Here is a 16,702-nt window from a genome sequence, read left to right as displayed (position 1 = left end):
AAAGGGCTAATGCCTGAGCCGGCTATCACCATGCAACCCTCCCTACCTCCAGATAGGCACACGGCGACACTATGTTTTCCTGCTACGTCTTGTTGTGAAGCAAACTTGGATGGTGTTCAGTCTCGTCATGCAGGTCGCGCGAAACATCCATTGAGCAGCCCTCGAGTCGACGCAGCATTCTCCTCGGGCCTTACGTCCGCGTTGGGAGGTCCGCCAAGAATAGCATTTTGGATGTGCAGCAGCCAGCAATGGGCTGTCGGGACCCCTCCAGCGATCTTCTTCTCCCTCCTCCTCGCCTCCGCGGAGGACGGCGCTTGCGCGACGCTGGAGCATACAACAGCACCTTCGAGAACACCTCGAATTGGCTGCGGATGCTGGGTTCATGAGAACAATGTTGAAGTGAGTGCGGCCAGCAACGCGAGGGAGGCAATTGCGTAGGTGGAGTACAATATGACTGGTAGCGCAGAGCTTTAGGTTAGACTTGAGAGCTGCACGGACATGTATGGACTAGGCAGCAGGGCCAGCTCCCCTCGCTAGTGGTTTATACTTTCCCATACTTTGTGAAACACATGAAAGTTCATCACATGAGAACAGTAGCCGACACATCGGATTTCTGCCATGGCCTGCTGCGAATGGATAGGTTGTAGTTTTGAGCACGCGTCCGACGAACGCGACATATTCACGTGTCCATCCTGCGGCAAGAATGGCATGAACATGACCAACGAGATAAAGGATACGTACTGGTAGTACTCAGTGTTGATACAGCGAACCTGAACCTCGTTGCTTTTGTGCATGGCTAAAGTTATATGGTGCATGTACACAAGTGTCCATTCTGAGCAGGTCACTACTACGCGTTCGTGTCGACCGCAGAGATTCGAGCGAACATGACGATATCGCGATACCCTCAACGCAAACGCTACGCGCCAGCCTCGCAACCAGTGAAGTCTGCGAGGCGTCGTAATAAGCGCCCGCATGCTTGAAGTAAAGGGGAACTGCAACCGGTGCAAGAACAGAGCGTTTGCCACTTCCAATCACGGGCAATTTGCGGGTCATTCTAATCAGGATGGATGGCCATTAGATCTGTATGGTGCAAACCTACCAAACCCGCCCAAATCAGCGCTAAATGGACTGCAAAAGCTGCAACAACCAGCAATCCAACTACCAAGACCACCAAAACAAGCCACCTCGCAATTTGTCCTGGTCTGTCTCTTGCATGCATAAACCAGGCACTACGTACCCGTCAAACGAAATATTCTCCCGTCTTCCTCTGCCACCCTTTCTCATCAAAACCATACATTCTCCTCTCTCTACCTCTATACAACATACTTTGTACCCATTCATTATAACAGTACCCCCAGCTCTTGATCCCTACCAAGTACGTGGCCGCCATTCGTCCCACGAGCTCATTTACGTATTTGCCCACTCCTCGTCAGACTTCAGCCATGGCCAAGACGAAATCCAAGGGCCGCGACGGCAGCAACAGCTTCAGCGCGTCCTTCGACGGCGCGCAGGACGGCGTGAGCCCCGTGTCCGTGACCCTGGGAGAGCCGCATCTGTGCGCGTCCCCTGGCTCCGTGCACGCGCCCACCAACGTGGGCACCAACGGTGTAGGCGCCAAGCCTGAACGCTCGCACTGCCTCGTCATCTATACGGGCGGCACGTTCGGCATGGTGCCCGACGAGAACGGCGTGTTGCACCCGAGCAGCGGCTTCCTGGAGAAGAAGATCAGCGAGATGGACGAGTTCAAGTTCGAGAACATGCCCCACGTGACGGTGAGCGAGTGGGCAGACCCCATCGACTCGTCCGACATGAATCCCGCAGACTGGGGCACTATCGCCAGGGAAATCGAGGCCAAGTACTGGGACTACGACGGCTTTGTGGTGCTACAGGGCACAGACACAATGGCCTACACGGCCTCAGCCTTGAGCTTCATGCTCGAGTACCTAGGCAAACCGGTAGTGATCTCGGGGGCAATGATCCCTCTGCACTTCCCTCACAGTGATGCTCGTCGCAATCTCATCATGTCGGTCATGTGCGCGGCCTCGCTCGCCATCCCCGAGGTGTGCATCTACTCGAACAACAAGCTGCTCAGGGGCAACCGCACCACCAAAGTGGCCAACATGTCGGTGGACGCCTTCCACTCGCCCAACTTCCCGTCGCTCGCGGTCACCGGTGTGGAAGCCATTGTGGACCAGCCGCTGATCTTGCCGTACCCGCGCTCGCGCTTCCGCGTGTTCACCGACTTGTCGACCAACATTTGCGTCTTTCATCTTGTGCCAGGCTTTGATGACGAGTGCATCGAGGCGTACATTGAGCGCCACAATGCGACCAAGGACAAGGGCAAGCGGAAGGCGGTCGTGTTTGCGCTCTACGGAACGGGCAACGCTCCGCTGCACAAAGACGGCTTCTTGCGGCTCGTGAAGCTCGCTATTGACTCGGGTATCCCGGTGACGATCACGTCCCAGTGTGTGCAGGGCCGCACGCAGTTGGACACGTACGCGACTGGCGTGAACCTGCTGAACATGGGCGTCATCACTTCGCTGGACATGACGATCGAGGCTTGTGTGGCCAAACTGGCCTACCTGATGGGCAAGGGCTTCGAAGGCAAGGAACTCAAGTCAAAGATGGAGACGGACCTGCGAGGCGAGTTATCCATCGTGGATGCCGTTGCAAATGGCGAAGAAATGAGTCGCACGCGTCAGTACCGCAAGACTGTCGTCCGCAGCTTCGCCTCGCACTAACAAGCCAGGAAATTGAGCAGCGCACGAACGCCATTAATGTTGACACGATATAGAATAGTACCTGAATTTCTACGACCATTTGCGTTGGTGCTCGAAGATTTTTTCTTGCCATGACTCCTACGTCTACATACTGCATATTGCTCAAACTACACTCTCTACGATCCTGTCTAATCTATCAACTCTACTTTTCCTATCTCTACGACTACCTTTTTTCATACGATATCCTATTCCTGCTTCATGTTTTGTTCCCCGTGCAGCCGACTACGGCTCAGCTCACGGAGGACTCATAATACTCTCGTTGTTCGCGTTGACGTCGCTGGACAGCAACGAGCTGCGATATGCGCTTAGTCCCGAGGGTTCACGATGATCATGTGCACGCTCTCTCCACCAACGGAAGCTAAAAATCACGAAACCCACGAGCGTGCAGTACACCAGCACCCCCAACACTGCCGCAATCGCGAATGTCACCACCCACAGCACCACAATGGCACCTTTCTCCGTCAAAAAGTTGGTGGTCGTGATCTGCGCCGCCACGAAGCCACACGCCACACAAAGTGCTAGCAGCACCACGACGAGCACTGCTCGACCCTTACGAGTGGCAGAGGTGGCATCATAACCTGCGATAACCGGCCGAACAGGGCCATCGCGACGTGCAAACAACCCAAACACTTGACGATCACGGTAAAACGTGACCAAAGGCTCCGCGAGCAGCAGCAGCACCGGAATGCACGCACCGATAATCACAGCAGCCAGAATGAACGAGGCATGGCCCATTCCGCACGAACACTCAAATGCTTCGCGCACAATACGGAAGGTAATGTCGCTATTGCTGCTGCCTTCGACGGTTGTGGTCTGAAGACGTCTGCTACTTCCATCGCTTGCCGCTTGACCGTCCGAGCGGATGCAAAGGCTCTCATCCGTAGCAGACTCCACGTCCAGAGCGCAGATTCTCAGCACACACGTCGTACACAGCCACGATATGTTGTCTGCCAGTTCCCATTCAAACTGGAAAACGCTGCTGTCGTCACTGGACCCCGAAGATGAAGATGATGACACATTGGCTGCGATAGTGTCAAAGATCCCATTGTCAGCGCTAAAGTCCACTCGAAAGTTTTGCAGCCCCGGGTCGATTCCAGAGATCAGCGTCAGATGCCACTCGATGAGCATAGTAGACGACAAGCTGTACACTGCCCCGTTGACAGGCTCCGTCAGTGTCACTTTCACTGTCGAGCTCTCAGAAGAAACTGACCCTGACGCCGACTCCGACGTCGAGTTTGAAGCTGAGCTTGAACTTGAGGTGTCAACCTCTTGTGATGACGAGCTTGATGCTGCTGAAGAAGATGGCTCAGATGAATGGCTCGAAGACGCCGTGGAAATCGAAGCAGAGCCTGAACTTAATGAAGACGAAGTTGGCGGTGTTGACGTGGTCGGGGGCGATGGCGTGCGGGGTGATGGTGTTGCCGACTGGGACTGCTGAGCTGTGCCATCTTGGGACGACGAGTTATTGCTCTGCATTTCCGCAGCGTGCTTGTTGGCAGCAATTTGAAGAATCTGGAAAATGGCTTCAATAGCTGTAAAGGTGCCATCGGAGTCTGCAGCAAAATCGACTGCCGTCTCTGCAGCTGGAAGATAACACACATAGTTGGAGGCAGGGGTGCACGAGTTGGTGCTTGCATTGCACGTCCACCCAATCGGGCAGCTCCCAGCGACGCACTTCTGCGGCACTTCATCAGGATCACATTGGGCGACAGCATTATCCGTCCCAGATCGACACGCTGAACCGTCAGCACACACTGAGGATACAGCACTGCAGTCCGCGTAGAATGGCAAGCACTTCACGTCATCAGCTTCAGTCTCACCTAATCTGTAGGTAGCAGCGAGGGCCACAGCTCTTCTACCTCCACGCAGACGGCTTGGAGGTGCGTCGGACTCATCAAAATATGCCGCTGTTGATAGTTCTCGCGCAGTCGTTTCCAGTCGTCGGTTAACCACAGCGACCGGTTCATCCAGCACCTCCGTGCAGCAGTCTCGAATCGCAAACAGTCCACACAGCAGCACCGCCACCACTAAAAGATCAATAGCGTAGCAAAAGCACCAAAGCAGAATAGCCGGTTAGTTTTCGAGCACTTTACCACCATACCGACGATGCCTGACGTACGCAAGGCAACACATAGCACGAGAAAACGATCACCGCGTTTGTACGGGTGATGTCGATGCGCCGCGCAGATACCGAACAACGGGTGCGCATTCTTCCTACACAGGCAAATATCCACGTGAGTGATATCCCAGCTCAGCTCCTTTTCCGTCGCCAACGTACATGTAAATCCGCAGATCAGGACACCACGCCTTTCGCATGCGCACACGCTGTGCAGCGAACGCCTCCTTCGCCCTTGCACCCGAGTCGGTCGCTTCGAGCGGGTCGTCCGCGTCGTGAGAGTCGTCGTCGTCGTCGATTGGTGGCACACTCGGCAGCGCGCTCTCCGGCCCCTCGACTGGCCGCAGCTCGCTCAGAATTCGACTGCGGCGTTTCTTCCTTGGTCTCCTGCCTCTGGGCTTTTCACTCTCAGGTTCTTGTTCGCTCTTGCGCTCGTCGCTATCTCGTCCCCGTGCATACTCGTTATCCGACGGTCTCACCTCCTCAGGCGCCAGCAGCGACCGACGTGGTAGCGAACCCCCAATTGACCGTCGAGCAGGAGCAGCAGTTGCAACCGCAGGAGGCGGAGGTGGAGGCGCTACGGGGCGTCGAGGTTGTCGAAATGGAGGCAGCATCGGACTCGGCCTTGGACTCGGTTCTGGACTGCGTTCAGCAAGCTCCAGGTCTTCTTCGACTGCCGAAACGCGAGATCCTGCGCTCCATTATTCATGCGACCGAGTGCGAATCCCTCGGTTCCTACGCGTCCTGCGTGACGTTTGCAGCGACGAAAGATAAATGAGCGAAGGTGGAGGTGTATCGATGATGGACTATCCCTCCTGGCGCCCGTTACAGCCGCCGAGCGTGTCAACAAAAGGAGTCGAAGCGTGCCGTCCGCAGTGCAACTGACCCGCGACTCACGGTCTCTGCTCCTGGAATGGATGCGATGGATCGACAGCGCGAGCTGCTACCGTAGCTAGCAGTGGCACTGTTAGTAGCAGTGCTACGTCGTTGGTAAAGTAAAGAAGTACAGTAGTGCTTCGTTCTTCGAGCACTGCCGCTGGCACTGTCAGCTGCGTGGAATGCGCTGGCGACTGATGGATGTCTCGAACGAAATTCATTGAAGCGTGCTCGAACACTCTTGTGGCATTGTCGCCACGTTGACAACAAGGGGGGAAAGTCTCTCTTGGCGACTGAGGAACAAGGTCTGCTTGGACGGCACCGGGCGTGATCTACATGGCTACGGATTCTAAAATCCCGCAGCTTGCGGCTATCTCCGTCCAGATGTCAACGTGGCGCTCGCATTGATTCAAATGGGTGGGTTTTTGCGTGGCTGGGCTCAACGTTGGGGACTGGCAAGTGATCAGAACATGGTAAAAGCAAGCCGGTGGGAAGTAACTTGGTTGCGTCTTGCTTTGGTTGTCTGCTGACAACGTTACAGGCCATCGCTTGTGGCAACGGCATCTACAGCTGCTTGACGAACTTGCACAGCTCGAAGTACATGGGGTTCTTGTTCCAGGCGTACAGAGTCTCCTCCATTTTGGTGTACCCCATCGCGGCGTAAAACGCCTGTGGGTGTTTGTTCTTGGCGCTTGTCGTCAGTGACAAACTCTCGACCCCGTGCTCCTTGGACCAACGCTCGAGGTGCACCAAGAGCTTGCGGCCGACACCCATGCGTTGGCACTTGGGATCCACAAACACACGCCGAACTTCTCCCACGGATTGGGATGTGCGCTGCAAGCCGACCATACCCACCACTTTGCTCGCCCCGTCTTTCGTCGCGGTCGCGACCCACAAGTTGCCGCCAGGGGCCATGTGACTCGCCTCGATGTCGGCGAAATCCTTCGTCAGGTCTTCTCGAACTCGTTCTTCCCACAGGTAGCGGAAGTCGAGGTTATCGTCGACCACCATCAAGCCTTCGACCAATATCTTGGTGATGGCGGCGTGGTCTTCAGGGCGATACTGCCGGATATCGATAGTCTCCTGCGTCTTGGCCGTCATGAGGTGACTTCAAACTGTTCTGGAATGGTGTGAATGGAACGGGGCAAATAGCTTAATGAAGCTGAAGCTGAAGACGCCAAGCACGAATTTGTCTTTAGAGTGTTGTGTGTGTGGATTTTGCTTGCATGAACACTTCATTTGGCACGATCTCCTCTCAAGAATCTTCTGGTGAAAGTAAGCAACCTTTCCCGCCAGCAGTGACTTAATAATGCACGCTCATCTAAACACTTGGTTTGGAAGCGCCAACACTCTGTGCATCAAGTTGCTCCGAAAGACTGCAGACTACAGCTGCTTAAATTAACGCCCTGCTGAGGTGAACCGGGGTCATCGTGTGTCGAAAAACTACTTGCTCGAGATCTCTGCAGTAGGGATTTTGAGCGGCAACTCGTGATCTTGATAAACTCATACGTTTTCACTTAGTTCAAACGGCTATGATCTAGATGGATACTCCCGTCTCACTGATGTACTTGGAAGTCTGCGAAGCCTGCTGCAGCAGCGACTCGATCGTCGAGTGCATGTCGGAGGCCGAATAAAGGTGTGACGAGAAGCGCGAGCTCTGGCTGCTCGCGCTTTGGCTGGACGTATTGCTCTCATTGTCACTGTCGTATTTCCACGTCGAGGACCCGGGGCCTCCCATGCCCGTAAAACCAAGGCCACGGACCTTGGCGTACGACAGATTCGTAAGCCGATCCATAGTCTCAGCTTGAGACAGCGGCGGAGAGTCGACCACGGACTCGCTGTCGATATCGTACAGGTCGACGATTGAATCGGCTCGTCGAGTGCTGCCTCGCGAATCGCAGGAAGACCCGAATGAGTGTCCAGCACGTGCACGAGGCTTGAGGAAGGCGTGGGACTCCAGTGCTAACGCCTCCAGGCGGGCGCTGATGTTGCGTAGCAAATCACCGACACTGGAAATCCACTCGTTCGAGACGTGGCTGCTCGCAGGCACGCGATCCCGCTTCCACAAGTCGAGCGTGGCCACGCAATACGCTTCTCCTTCGCTATACAATGATCCACTTGTATCAGCGCCGGAGGAGTAGATAGGGAAGCTAAACAGCGACACAACTCCCTGGTCTGTGTGGAGCGGGTGGGCACGGAAGCGCGGGTCATGCTCCATGTCCGCTACGAAGAAGGGCGAGCGGTGGTGCACCGCGTACGAGCTAACACTTTCTTCACGAGGAACGACGTCGTCTACTGTCACGGGAGACGCCTCAAGCTCCAGCAATTCGTCATCAAGGTCGAGCTCGCGCTGGTTGGACGCCGTCAGGAGACAGTATACTTCGAAGCTGCCGACGATGTTAATGCTGCAGCCATGCCACTGCGAGGCCACTTCCAACACGCAACGCGCCAGTCCCTCTAGCTCGCTGTCATGACGGAGGAATACCAAGGAGCGAGCATCCACCTTGAGGCCAGACACCTCAACGTAACGTGCGCGAGCCTTCTCAGCAGCATTTGAGCGGTCGACCGGGGCCTTGGGGAATATGTTGTACCAGTTATAGTCGAGTTCATAATCCGGCTCAGGCGTTTTGAGCTGCACAAACTGAATCTTGGAGCCTCTGTACGAGCTCGCTCGGGGCTTCACCACCTCTTGCTGTGGTTGCTGCACTTCGACCTGTTTTCCTTCGGTGGAGTACAAGGAATGCGTCGGTGCTGTTGAAGACAGAGGCGTGATGAAGTTCAAAGACTTGTGGCTGTGGGCTGCAGGCTTGGTGTGCGGGTCGTCGAGCAATACGGTCTTCGCACGTCTAGTACGCATCGACTTGGCCATTGCAGATTCGTCTACATCAGCAAAGTCAGCGCGTCCGCTCAACGTTGCTCGTCGGATGTCCGGAGTTGCCGCAACAAAACTGCTAGCGGTGCTGCCATTTGACGTTGAGCTAACAACTGACCCTTGCGAGAGCTGCGACTGTCGTGAACGTGCTCGCCGCCGATCGGGGGTCTTCGAAACACTAGACGCCAATGAAGGGTCTAAGCCCAAGTCAATCTGAACACGACCAGAAACCCTCGGAGTTGCCTCACTGGACGAGGCGTTGCTTGACTTGTGCTTCGTGACCAGCGTTTCCAAGCTCGGGAACTGGAAAACGCTAATCGTCGCCGACTTCTCCGGCGACGCCAGCACCTTCGCTGAGTCAATTGAAGACTTCCCGTCATCAAGCACTGCCCCAGTCGCTGCCTTGTGCAGCGCAGCAACGTTCGCAGTCTCGCCGTACAAACACTGCGAACACACGCGCTTCTTGCGACGCGAGAGCGACGGTGCAGCCGCCAGTACAGACAGACACTGGTTGCACACGACCTTCTCACACGTCTCGCAGTGTCGCTTCCACCGGAACGGGCCAAACTTGCGGTGGCAGACTCCACAGGTCCGTCCACCTGCAAACATACTACCCCGCAGCATATTCGGGTCACAGTTCTTGGGGTCATGCTGCGGCTCTTTCACACTCCCGCGGGTCTTCTCCTGTCGATAGGCGTCAATAAACGGTTGCAGCCTTGTGAGACACAGCGCGTCATGTCGAAGTCTCTGCTTCTGCTGCCGCAAAACCTCCTTATCCTGCTCCACGTCCTGTTTCGGGTCCAGCGAGCAGGTCAGAACGACTTCGAGCGTCACGGTACTCTCCTTCTGCTGCTCCTCCTCGGACGCCACCTCTTGAATAATGTACGTGATGCTAAAGTCACTCGTGGCGAGTCTCTCGGTCTGAAAGTCGTGTCTCCTCTCCGCGAACGTCGGAGCACTCACCGGCCGATATAAATGCAGCAGCGATGGCACCGACGCCGACGTGCGTGGCGTTCCCTTGTTTTTCTTGCTTGTGTCCGAGCGCTGCAGCTTTGTGGACAGCGTGTACCCCAGCAACACATAATTGTCGACACTTTCCAGCTGTGTCGAGTTCTTGGTCTCCTGCTGCTGGTTCGTGACTGTAAAAGGCTTGAGTCTCGCGTATTGCAGCGCCACGTTTTCCCGTTCACTGGTCGAATGCTCCAGCGTCGAATACCGCGCGATTCGGCCACCCGACACGTACGTGGCTGGTAAAAGTCTGGCTAACAGCGAGGGCGTGTCATCCCTCCCTAATAGTGCCGTGTGGTCCGTTAGTACGGCCTCCACCTCGGCCAATGACGCTTGCAAGGGCTTGACAGCCCGTAGACTGTAGGAATTGATATTGTGGCGTCCCGCGCTTTCGTAGAGTTTCGCGTTCTCGTCGGCCAACGCCCCGATGCGTTTCCAGCGCATGGGCTGGAAGACCTCCTTGGCGCGCGCGCGGCCACAGAGCCGAGCCTGCTGCTCATCGTCCACCGCCGAGAGCGCCATGTCCCTAAGGCGGTCAGAGCGCAAGTGAAGCGTAGCGTACCGAGGAATGGAGCTGCTCGGCTGAATGGATCGGAAAGTGCAGCTTCTGTTGGAATAGAGAAGAGTCAGAACAAGTCAGCTTGGATGCCAACTGTGATAGTGGATCCTCTTTATAGGGATGAGTCGGGTTGTGTGGAAAATAGATAACTGAAGGTGATTGGATAGTGGAGGGAGTCGGATATGTGATGGCGGGAGTGGGATATCATGGAAGGCGGGTTTCGACAAGACGGCAGCCGGCAGAGGCGCCACGTACATGTAATTGGCCGAACCGATTGCCGAGAGCCATAGGTGGTCGCTCATTTACGTCGAACTGCCAGACTTTGCATGGCGATTTTGCTCACGCTCGTTCGATTGCACCGACACAAAGAAGCTTTTAGGCAGTGGGCTACAGTACATGTAAATACATGTATCTGTACAGTTTACACGTATGATGAGGTTCTCGCATTGCGTCAATTGTGCCAGGGATCACCTCGTGCGCGAGTTTGTGGACGGGAGACGCTTCGCGATTTGAACTCAAGCTATTGTCTTACCCGGTGGTGTAGACTCTACAGTAGAGGGCAGTCCTGGAGGCATTCGTGTATTAATAGTCGAGCAGCTGATGTGGCAAGATGAAAAAAAAGCTGCCACCTGCTGATGACGAGGTGGGAATGCAAAGGACTTGCCAGGTGGTCCGTGCGACCCCACACACGAATGTGTGAGGAATCGCTGAGGAGGAAGAGGATGCATGCATGTATTCATCTTTCGGCTTCAACGGGAATAATTGCAGACTTCAACTTCGGTTCTCAAGAAAAGCGAGCGACATTTCTTGATCCAGACTATTACAGACTGCCCCCCCCCCCCCCCCCCCCCCCCCCGGTTGGGGCTCCTGACGTATATATCGTGTCAACACAGCGGGTATCAAGAGCCGCTCTTGCGTTGGTGGTGCCTCTACCACGGCACCGTTTCAGCGCTGGTAGGTTAATTCGGCTGGAAAGACACATTGTCAGTAGTAATAACATTATACTATCTGTACTACTATTTCAATAAAGTAATTTGGTTTAGTACTACCTACATATTAGCCATCACCCTTGAATCTACTGCTACGTGTACCGGTATTGGGCCGATTCCCGCAGGATTTTCCGGAGTGGTTACCGCGACCTTAATGGTGAGACATGTAGGGTCGCTTTTGGCAGTGTAAAGTCGCTTTAGACGAATTTCAAAAATTCTGCCGTAATATATAATCCCAAAATTCAATTGCTGAAATAAAGCATTAAGTGCGATTCCCTAAGTACGAAATTGGAGCTCTCAGAGCCGTCCATTCTAGAATTTGCGCGGCAGTGAGGATCTCGAGACGTACAGAACGCGGAGCACCGGACGAAGCGCAAATACCGCGCTACACAAGACGACACATGGTGCCAGCAAAGGGGGAGGACCCACACGGTAAGGGTAACGCTGCTGGCATGTAGAGGTGCACGCATATCACTGAATGTTTTGTGGGTGTACGTTTGTGTCTGTTGAAGGGCAGCGTCTGCGCAAGAAACCTAAGAAGATGACGCTGAACTACATGTACGCCACGCTTGGCATCGAGAAGGATGACAGCAGCGACGACGACTACATAATGGAAGAAGACGATGAGTCAGAAGAGGACGAGCTGTTTTCTTTTGACGAGGGCGACGCTGAACGAACACCAGGTATGTGGGCGATATCGACCGGTTGTATGGCTATCAGTTGCTGATGACGACGCGTTATGTTTTGGTGGCGTGCATGTAGCAGGGAAGGCTCGCAGATCTAAAGGTCGGAAGGTCGGCAGCAGCCGTCGCGGAGCCATGTCAGGTATTAAGGTTGCTTTAAGGTCATGGTTGCTTTAAGGTATGGTTGATTTACTAACTAACCCATTGCATGCTGATAATTAGCAGCATCCAGGATGCCAACGAAGAAGCGTCGCTTCTCCCCTGGCGAAGAAGCAGCAGGCGAAATCAGCGGTTGATTGTTTTGACGCTAATGAGGGCGGAGAGCCATACGTGATGAAGGATTCCGCGGAGGGTCGACGCTTTGAACCCAAACCTGCTGACGGAAGCGACGGCGACGACAAATCCGAACAACTGCAGGGTGGCGACGAAGTTGGGGAGCAGCTGCGCCCTGAATACACTCCTCGGAAGCGTGCAAGTCAGCACGACGATGAAATCGCTGCGCTCGATGCAGCTCGTGACGACATTGCAAATGTGGTACCACCATTCCCGTCTGTAGTCATCAACATGTGGGAGCAATTTGACAATGTGTTCGAGGAGTACAAAAGAAAGAATAAACTCAAGTTTCGCGTCCGGAGCTCGATGAAAACCCAGATGCACAATCAGTAAGTTTATTTTTATGTGAGTGAATTGGCGGGCTTGAACTAACACTTGCTATTTTTGTGGATGCACAGCACGCATGACGAAGATCAACTGCCTTCTCGATATGAATGGAGCTACAGAATATTTCGCTGCACGCACGGAGTTAAACAGGGGTCCCGATCAAAAGGCTATCGAAATCGAAAGTCGCGGTATTGCGGGTGCAAGGCACGATTGACGCCAACTATCGTGCAGACGGAAACCAACGAATACGAGATAGTGATCAGAAACGAGGTACGCATTGGTCATTATACGTTGATGTTGTATCGTGCTAACTGCCAGTTGCTCTTCTTGCGCTACAGAATCATACGCATTCACATCCGACTTCCGATTCTGTGGCTGCATCCTATCATACGACGAAGACATTGTCTCTGGACAAGCAGGATCGTGAGGACGTGAAGACGTTGGCAGACGCTCGGGTGTCATCCAAACACATCGCAAACTTTCTCAACCAACGCGTTGGTACGAAGTCGCTCGCTGCAGCTAATGGTCCATGGTGGTGAACTAACGGCCATCGTGTTTGAATTTGATAACGTTACATGATGTAAGGTGACACCCCAGCAAACACGAAACTTGATCCGGAGTATTATGGGGCAGGATTCAGCTGAGGACCGCCTTAAAAACAAGCTTCACGCTTTGCGGCAGCTGGAAGGAAGCGACGTTCTCGTTCTCCAGGATCAAATGGACGTGACGTGTGGAGTTGTGATGCAGACCAAGATCCAAAAGATGATGTTCGAGCGGTGGGGCGAGACTCTTGCAATGGATTTCACGCACGGCACTAACAATCTTGGATATCACCTGGGTACGTATGCACTCGATCTTATGGCAACCTTAGTTTGCTGCTGTAGCAACCTTGGACTGAATTATAGCAACCCTATGAATGGTAAAGCAACCTTACGCATACACATTGTCTTGTCGTGCGTGTACTGTTTAGGGAGTCTGGTCGTCAGGCAGAGGATTTCCTGTGGTTGACTTCATTTGCCTGAACGAGCAGACAGAGACGATTGCTACCGTGCTTGACTATTTCAAGGAGAAAAACCCTGGCTGGAAAAACATTTCTACTGTGGTAATTGACAAAGACTTTGTCGAGTGGCGCGTGCTGGAGAAGGCCTTTCCTGCGGCAAAGATACTATTGTGTCAATTTCATGCCATTTCGTACTGGAAGAAGGTGATGCAGCGGCCGGTGTATCGCTTGAAGATGTCCCAGCGCGAGGATCTCCTTCTTCTCATGATGAAACTGCTGTACAGGTGCGTCGTTGCTATCCTTCTCATTTGTTGCACCTTATCTTACCTAACATGTTGCAACTGATTAATGCAGCCGCAGTGAAATGGCCTATAACGCACACTACGAAGACTTAAAGCAGTACTGCATGGAGGCCAAGCGACTGGCTTTCTTCGCGTATTTCGAGAAGAATTGGGACTCGTGCTCAAGTATGTGGGCTAACTTTACTCGTGGTACATACTTCACGGCGGGAAATACAACAACAAACAGGATCGAGTCAAACTGGAACCAAGTGAAAATGCTGCTGGGACACAAAACCAGAATTGACAAGACAATTGCTGGGCTTCTACAACACCAAATGACGATCACGCACCAAATTGTTTCTACTATCGGCCAACATCACTCAACCTCGCGCATGCCGAAGACAATTCCCATGTTTTTGAGAGGCGTGGCACGTCGCCTTTCAACCGAAGTGCTGGCGAAGGTGAAAAAAGAGTGGGAGCGATATGTCAACTATACGACTCACACCGAGTGCTCGCGAGTGGGCTCATGCATTTCTCTATGGAGGGTGCATTGCTTTGGTGAATCTTTCACGTGCAATGACCTGGCGTGGACGTGCTCGTGTTTGTTTTACAAGAGCAATCACTTGCCCTGTCGTCATCTGATGCATTTGGCGCGTGAAGAACACAAATTTGAAATGCTACCTACTGCAGCGGTCGACGAAAGATGGGACACATTGGCTGCGCTAAAAGTGAAAGATGATCTCGCTGCTGCAGCTGATGCTTTGCGGCCAATTGTGCAGATGTCCTACATAAAGTCGCCGAAAGTAAGGTTGCCGGATGGTGATGAATCTGTCCCTGCCGCTGCTTCGAACCCTCCAAAACAGGTCGTGTACGTCAGGCTCAGACGCCATGAACGTGGTTCTCTCGTCTGCAGAGAAGTACTCTTACGCAAAAGCGATGCTGGAGCCTTTATTAAATCACTTGGCAGGCTTGTCCAGTCCAGAATTTTACAGGAAGCTGAAAGCATGGAAGGAAACGATGGATGAGAGCTTGCGTCAGGACAAAGGGACCTCTCGTGCACGCTCCAATGACAATGAGGACTCAGATGATACCAGTGACTGCGGCGAGAAAAAAAGTGAAGCAGAATTGATCTCTGCAGTTGATCCAGCAGACGCCGTGGGGACAGCTATCCTTATGGATACCCTGCATGGAGGGGTCGACCGACACTGCTGATGAGCAAGACGGTGATGAGGTTCCGCCGACTCAACGGACACTCGTGAAGCAGGAACCTGGCAGCACAGACCACGAGCCCGGCACAGCAGCAGAGGATTCGATGAAACCCCCACGTCAAGTTGATATCATCAACGTTCCAAAGCCGAAAGGTCGAGGGAAGCCGAGGACAACGCTCAAGCAGTTGCGTCAGACAAAGATGCCAGATCGACTTGCAGTGCACTCGTACCCGAGTAATCTTACGGTATCCATGGATCAGCTTTTGGTGTGGGCGCGAAACACTGTGAACATGAAGTTGGTGATGGAAATGCTGGAGAGATATCCTGTCCAGCTGGAGGATGCGTACTTGAAGTCCCGAACAATAACTTGTCAGTGGAAACTCGTCCGACCGCCAAATTATAAACACCGGTTTGTCATTCCGCCGGATCTCGCCAGCTCTATGCAGGCTGCGGTAACAAGTACCAGGAACAGAAGAAGGAACAAACCAAATGAGCCCGATGAATCAGCGAAGATGCAAGGTCTTGTGCTGGATATCGTCGCGTCAATTGATCCAAAGTTGTGGAAATTCAGCGGGTAAGGTTGCTTTACGAATGTGTTGCTTTATCGAGGTTGCTTTACTGACTAAGGTTGCTATAACACCGTCATCCTTCTAGTCAATTTGTTGGATGTTTGACAAGTTTCTATGCTGTGAAGGCCAAAGGAAAGTCGTGGTTTCAAGATAGAAAGTGGCTCGAGCAGGATTGGCGTACGGTCGAGTCCGATGTGGAGATTTTCTCGCACGAGACGAATACGACTGGGCTGTCTGCGGATAGCGTCCGTCGTCGGCACCAGACAATCGCGAATGAAGTTATCGCAAATTTTCGTCCAGCCGATTGCGCACTGAGTTTGCCACACGCTCCGGTGAAGGTATGATCAGCTTTGAGCAGATTGTGGGTAGCCTGTGTCGGGGGTGGCTGAATGATAGCCCACTCGACTTTTGCCTCGAAATAATGGGTGCCTCAGTGGGAAATTGCTTCCTGTTATCGTCGCTGTCATGGATTCTAGGATGGCCTACACAGCCGAAGTTGCGGTTGGCAGACATCAAGTTTATCGTGCATCCTGTCAACCTCAAAGGAAATCACTGGGGCGTAATTATCGTCGGTTTCCAGCACGACGCAACTCAGCAGAAGCTACGGGTGCGTACTAGCATGTACGAGCCCCTCGTTGATGATGACTACCACGACGAGATGGAAACTGTCTGGAACGGAATAGACGGCAACGAAGAAAGAGAAGCACAAGAAGGAATCCGCGGGTTTGTGGAGAGGTGGCACAAGGCATCGATGCCTGAAAGTTTGCTGGTCGTGGATGCATTCGAGTGGGTTGAAGTGCCACAGCAACCTGACTTCTCGAGCTGTGGTGTTTTGGTGATAGCTCAAGTGCATAATTACCTCACTGGGAACATGGAGCGCCAGCAGCAGCAGGTCACGAAGTATGATGTCAAAGTGATGCGGTTGAGGATTCTATGGATCATCATGTGCTATTCACAGGAGAGACGCATCTCGGAGTCTGATGCAGCTATCACTAGCAAAATCAACCAGCAGCTACTCAATCAACTCTGAGTCTGTATTAAGCTCGTTAATACAGACTTCCATCTTTCTGCATCAACCCTTCATTCTGTGCACCACCATCT

General features: G+C 53.4%; 7 protein-coding genes across 9 annotated transcripts; 4 read left to right on the top strand and 3 right to left on the bottom strand.

The window, feature by feature from the left end:
• Window positions 1-1,442: 1,442 nt before the first annotated feature.
• Window positions 1,443-2,741, top strand: KRP23_14327 (L-asparaginase 1; the record flags this gene model as incomplete). The annotated part of the gene is made up of 1 exon (XM_067885140.1): window positions 1,443-2,741. One exon carries the CDS (start codon window positions 1,443-1,445, stop codon window positions 2,739-2,741), a length of 1,299 nt encoding a protein of 432 aa, XP_067737342.1.
• Window positions 2,742-3,014: 273 nt separating this feature from the next.
• Window positions 3,015-5,510, bottom strand: KRP23_14326 (uncharacterized protein; the record flags this gene model as incomplete). Its single annotated transcript, XM_067885139.1, has 3 exons — window positions 3,015-4,807; window positions 4,900-4,994; window positions 5,059-5,510. 3 exons carry the CDS (start codon window positions 5,508-5,510, stop codon window positions 3,015-3,017), a joined length of 2,340 nt encoding a protein of 779 aa, XP_067737341.1.
• Window positions 5,511-6,336: 826 nt separating this feature from the next.
• KRP23_14325 (N-acetyltransferase family 8 member 2) lies at window positions 6,337-6,873 on the bottom strand (the record flags this gene model as incomplete). Its single annotated transcript, XM_067885138.1, has 1 exon — window positions 6,337-6,873. One exon carries the CDS (start codon window positions 6,871-6,873, stop codon window positions 6,337-6,339), a length of 537 nt encoding a protein of 178 aa, XP_067737340.1.
• A 436-nt stretch (window positions 6,874-7,309) lies between these two features.
• Window positions 7,310-10,174, bottom strand: KRP23_14324 (uncharacterized protein; the record flags this gene model as incomplete). The annotated part of the gene is made up of 1 exon (XM_067885137.1): window positions 7,310-10,174. The coding sequence occupies one exon, from the start codon at window positions 10,172-10,174 to the stop codon at window positions 7,310-7,312; it is 2,865 nt and encodes a 954-aa protein (XP_067737339.1).
• Window positions 10,175-11,601: 1,427 nt separating this feature from the next.
• KRP23_14323 (uncharacterized protein) lies at window positions 11,602-12,179 on the top strand (the record flags this gene model as incomplete). Of its 3 annotated transcripts, none has more annotated exons than XM_067885135.1 (4): window positions 11,602-11,632; window positions 11,713-11,883; window positions 11,966-12,025; window positions 12,109-12,179. In XM_067885135.1, the coding sequence occupies 4 exons, from the start codon at window positions 11,602-11,604 to the stop codon at window positions 12,177-12,179; spliced, it is 333 nt and encodes a 110-aa protein (XP_067737337.1). The 3 variants fall into 3 exon arrangements, with proteins under 3 accessions (XP_067737337.1, XP_067737336.1, XP_067737338.1); XM_067885134.1 differs by having other exon boundaries at window positions 12,106-12,179; XM_067885136.1 differs by having other exon boundaries at window positions 11,963-12,025; window positions 12,106-12,179.
• Window positions 12,180-12,522: 343 nt separating this feature from the next.
• Window positions 12,523-13,187, top strand: KRP23_14322 (uncharacterized protein; the record flags this gene model as incomplete). Its single annotated transcript, XM_067885133.1, has 5 exons — window positions 12,523-12,545; window positions 12,615-12,684; window positions 12,775-12,813; window positions 12,882-13,041; window positions 13,129-13,187. The coding sequence occupies 5 exons, from the start codon at window positions 12,523-12,525 to the stop codon at window positions 13,185-13,187; spliced, it is 351 nt and encodes a 116-aa protein (XP_067737335.1).
• A 620-nt stretch (window positions 13,188-13,807) lies between these two features.
• Window positions 13,808-15,706, top strand: KRP23_14321 (uncharacterized protein; the record flags this gene model as incomplete). Its single annotated transcript, XM_067885132.1, has 5 exons — window positions 13,808-13,827; window positions 13,898-14,010; window positions 14,578-14,632; window positions 15,590-15,606; window positions 15,687-15,706. 5 exons carry the CDS (start codon window positions 13,808-13,810, stop codon window positions 15,704-15,706), a joined length of 225 nt encoding a protein of 74 aa, XP_067737334.1.
• Between the last annotated feature and the right edge of the window lie 996 nt (window positions 15,707-16,702).

This window comes from Phytophthora ramorum (genome assembly GCF_020800215.1).
Source record: "Phytophthora ramorum isolate Pr-102 chromosome Unknown Phyram_PR-102_s0021, whole genome shotgun sequence".
Classification (NCBI taxonomy): domain Eukaryota; phylum Oomycota; class Peronosporomycetes; order Peronosporales; family Peronosporaceae; genus Phytophthora; species Phytophthora ramorum.
Note: the sequence above shows the minus strand (reverse complement) of the source record. Positions and strands in the feature narration are given on the sequence as shown.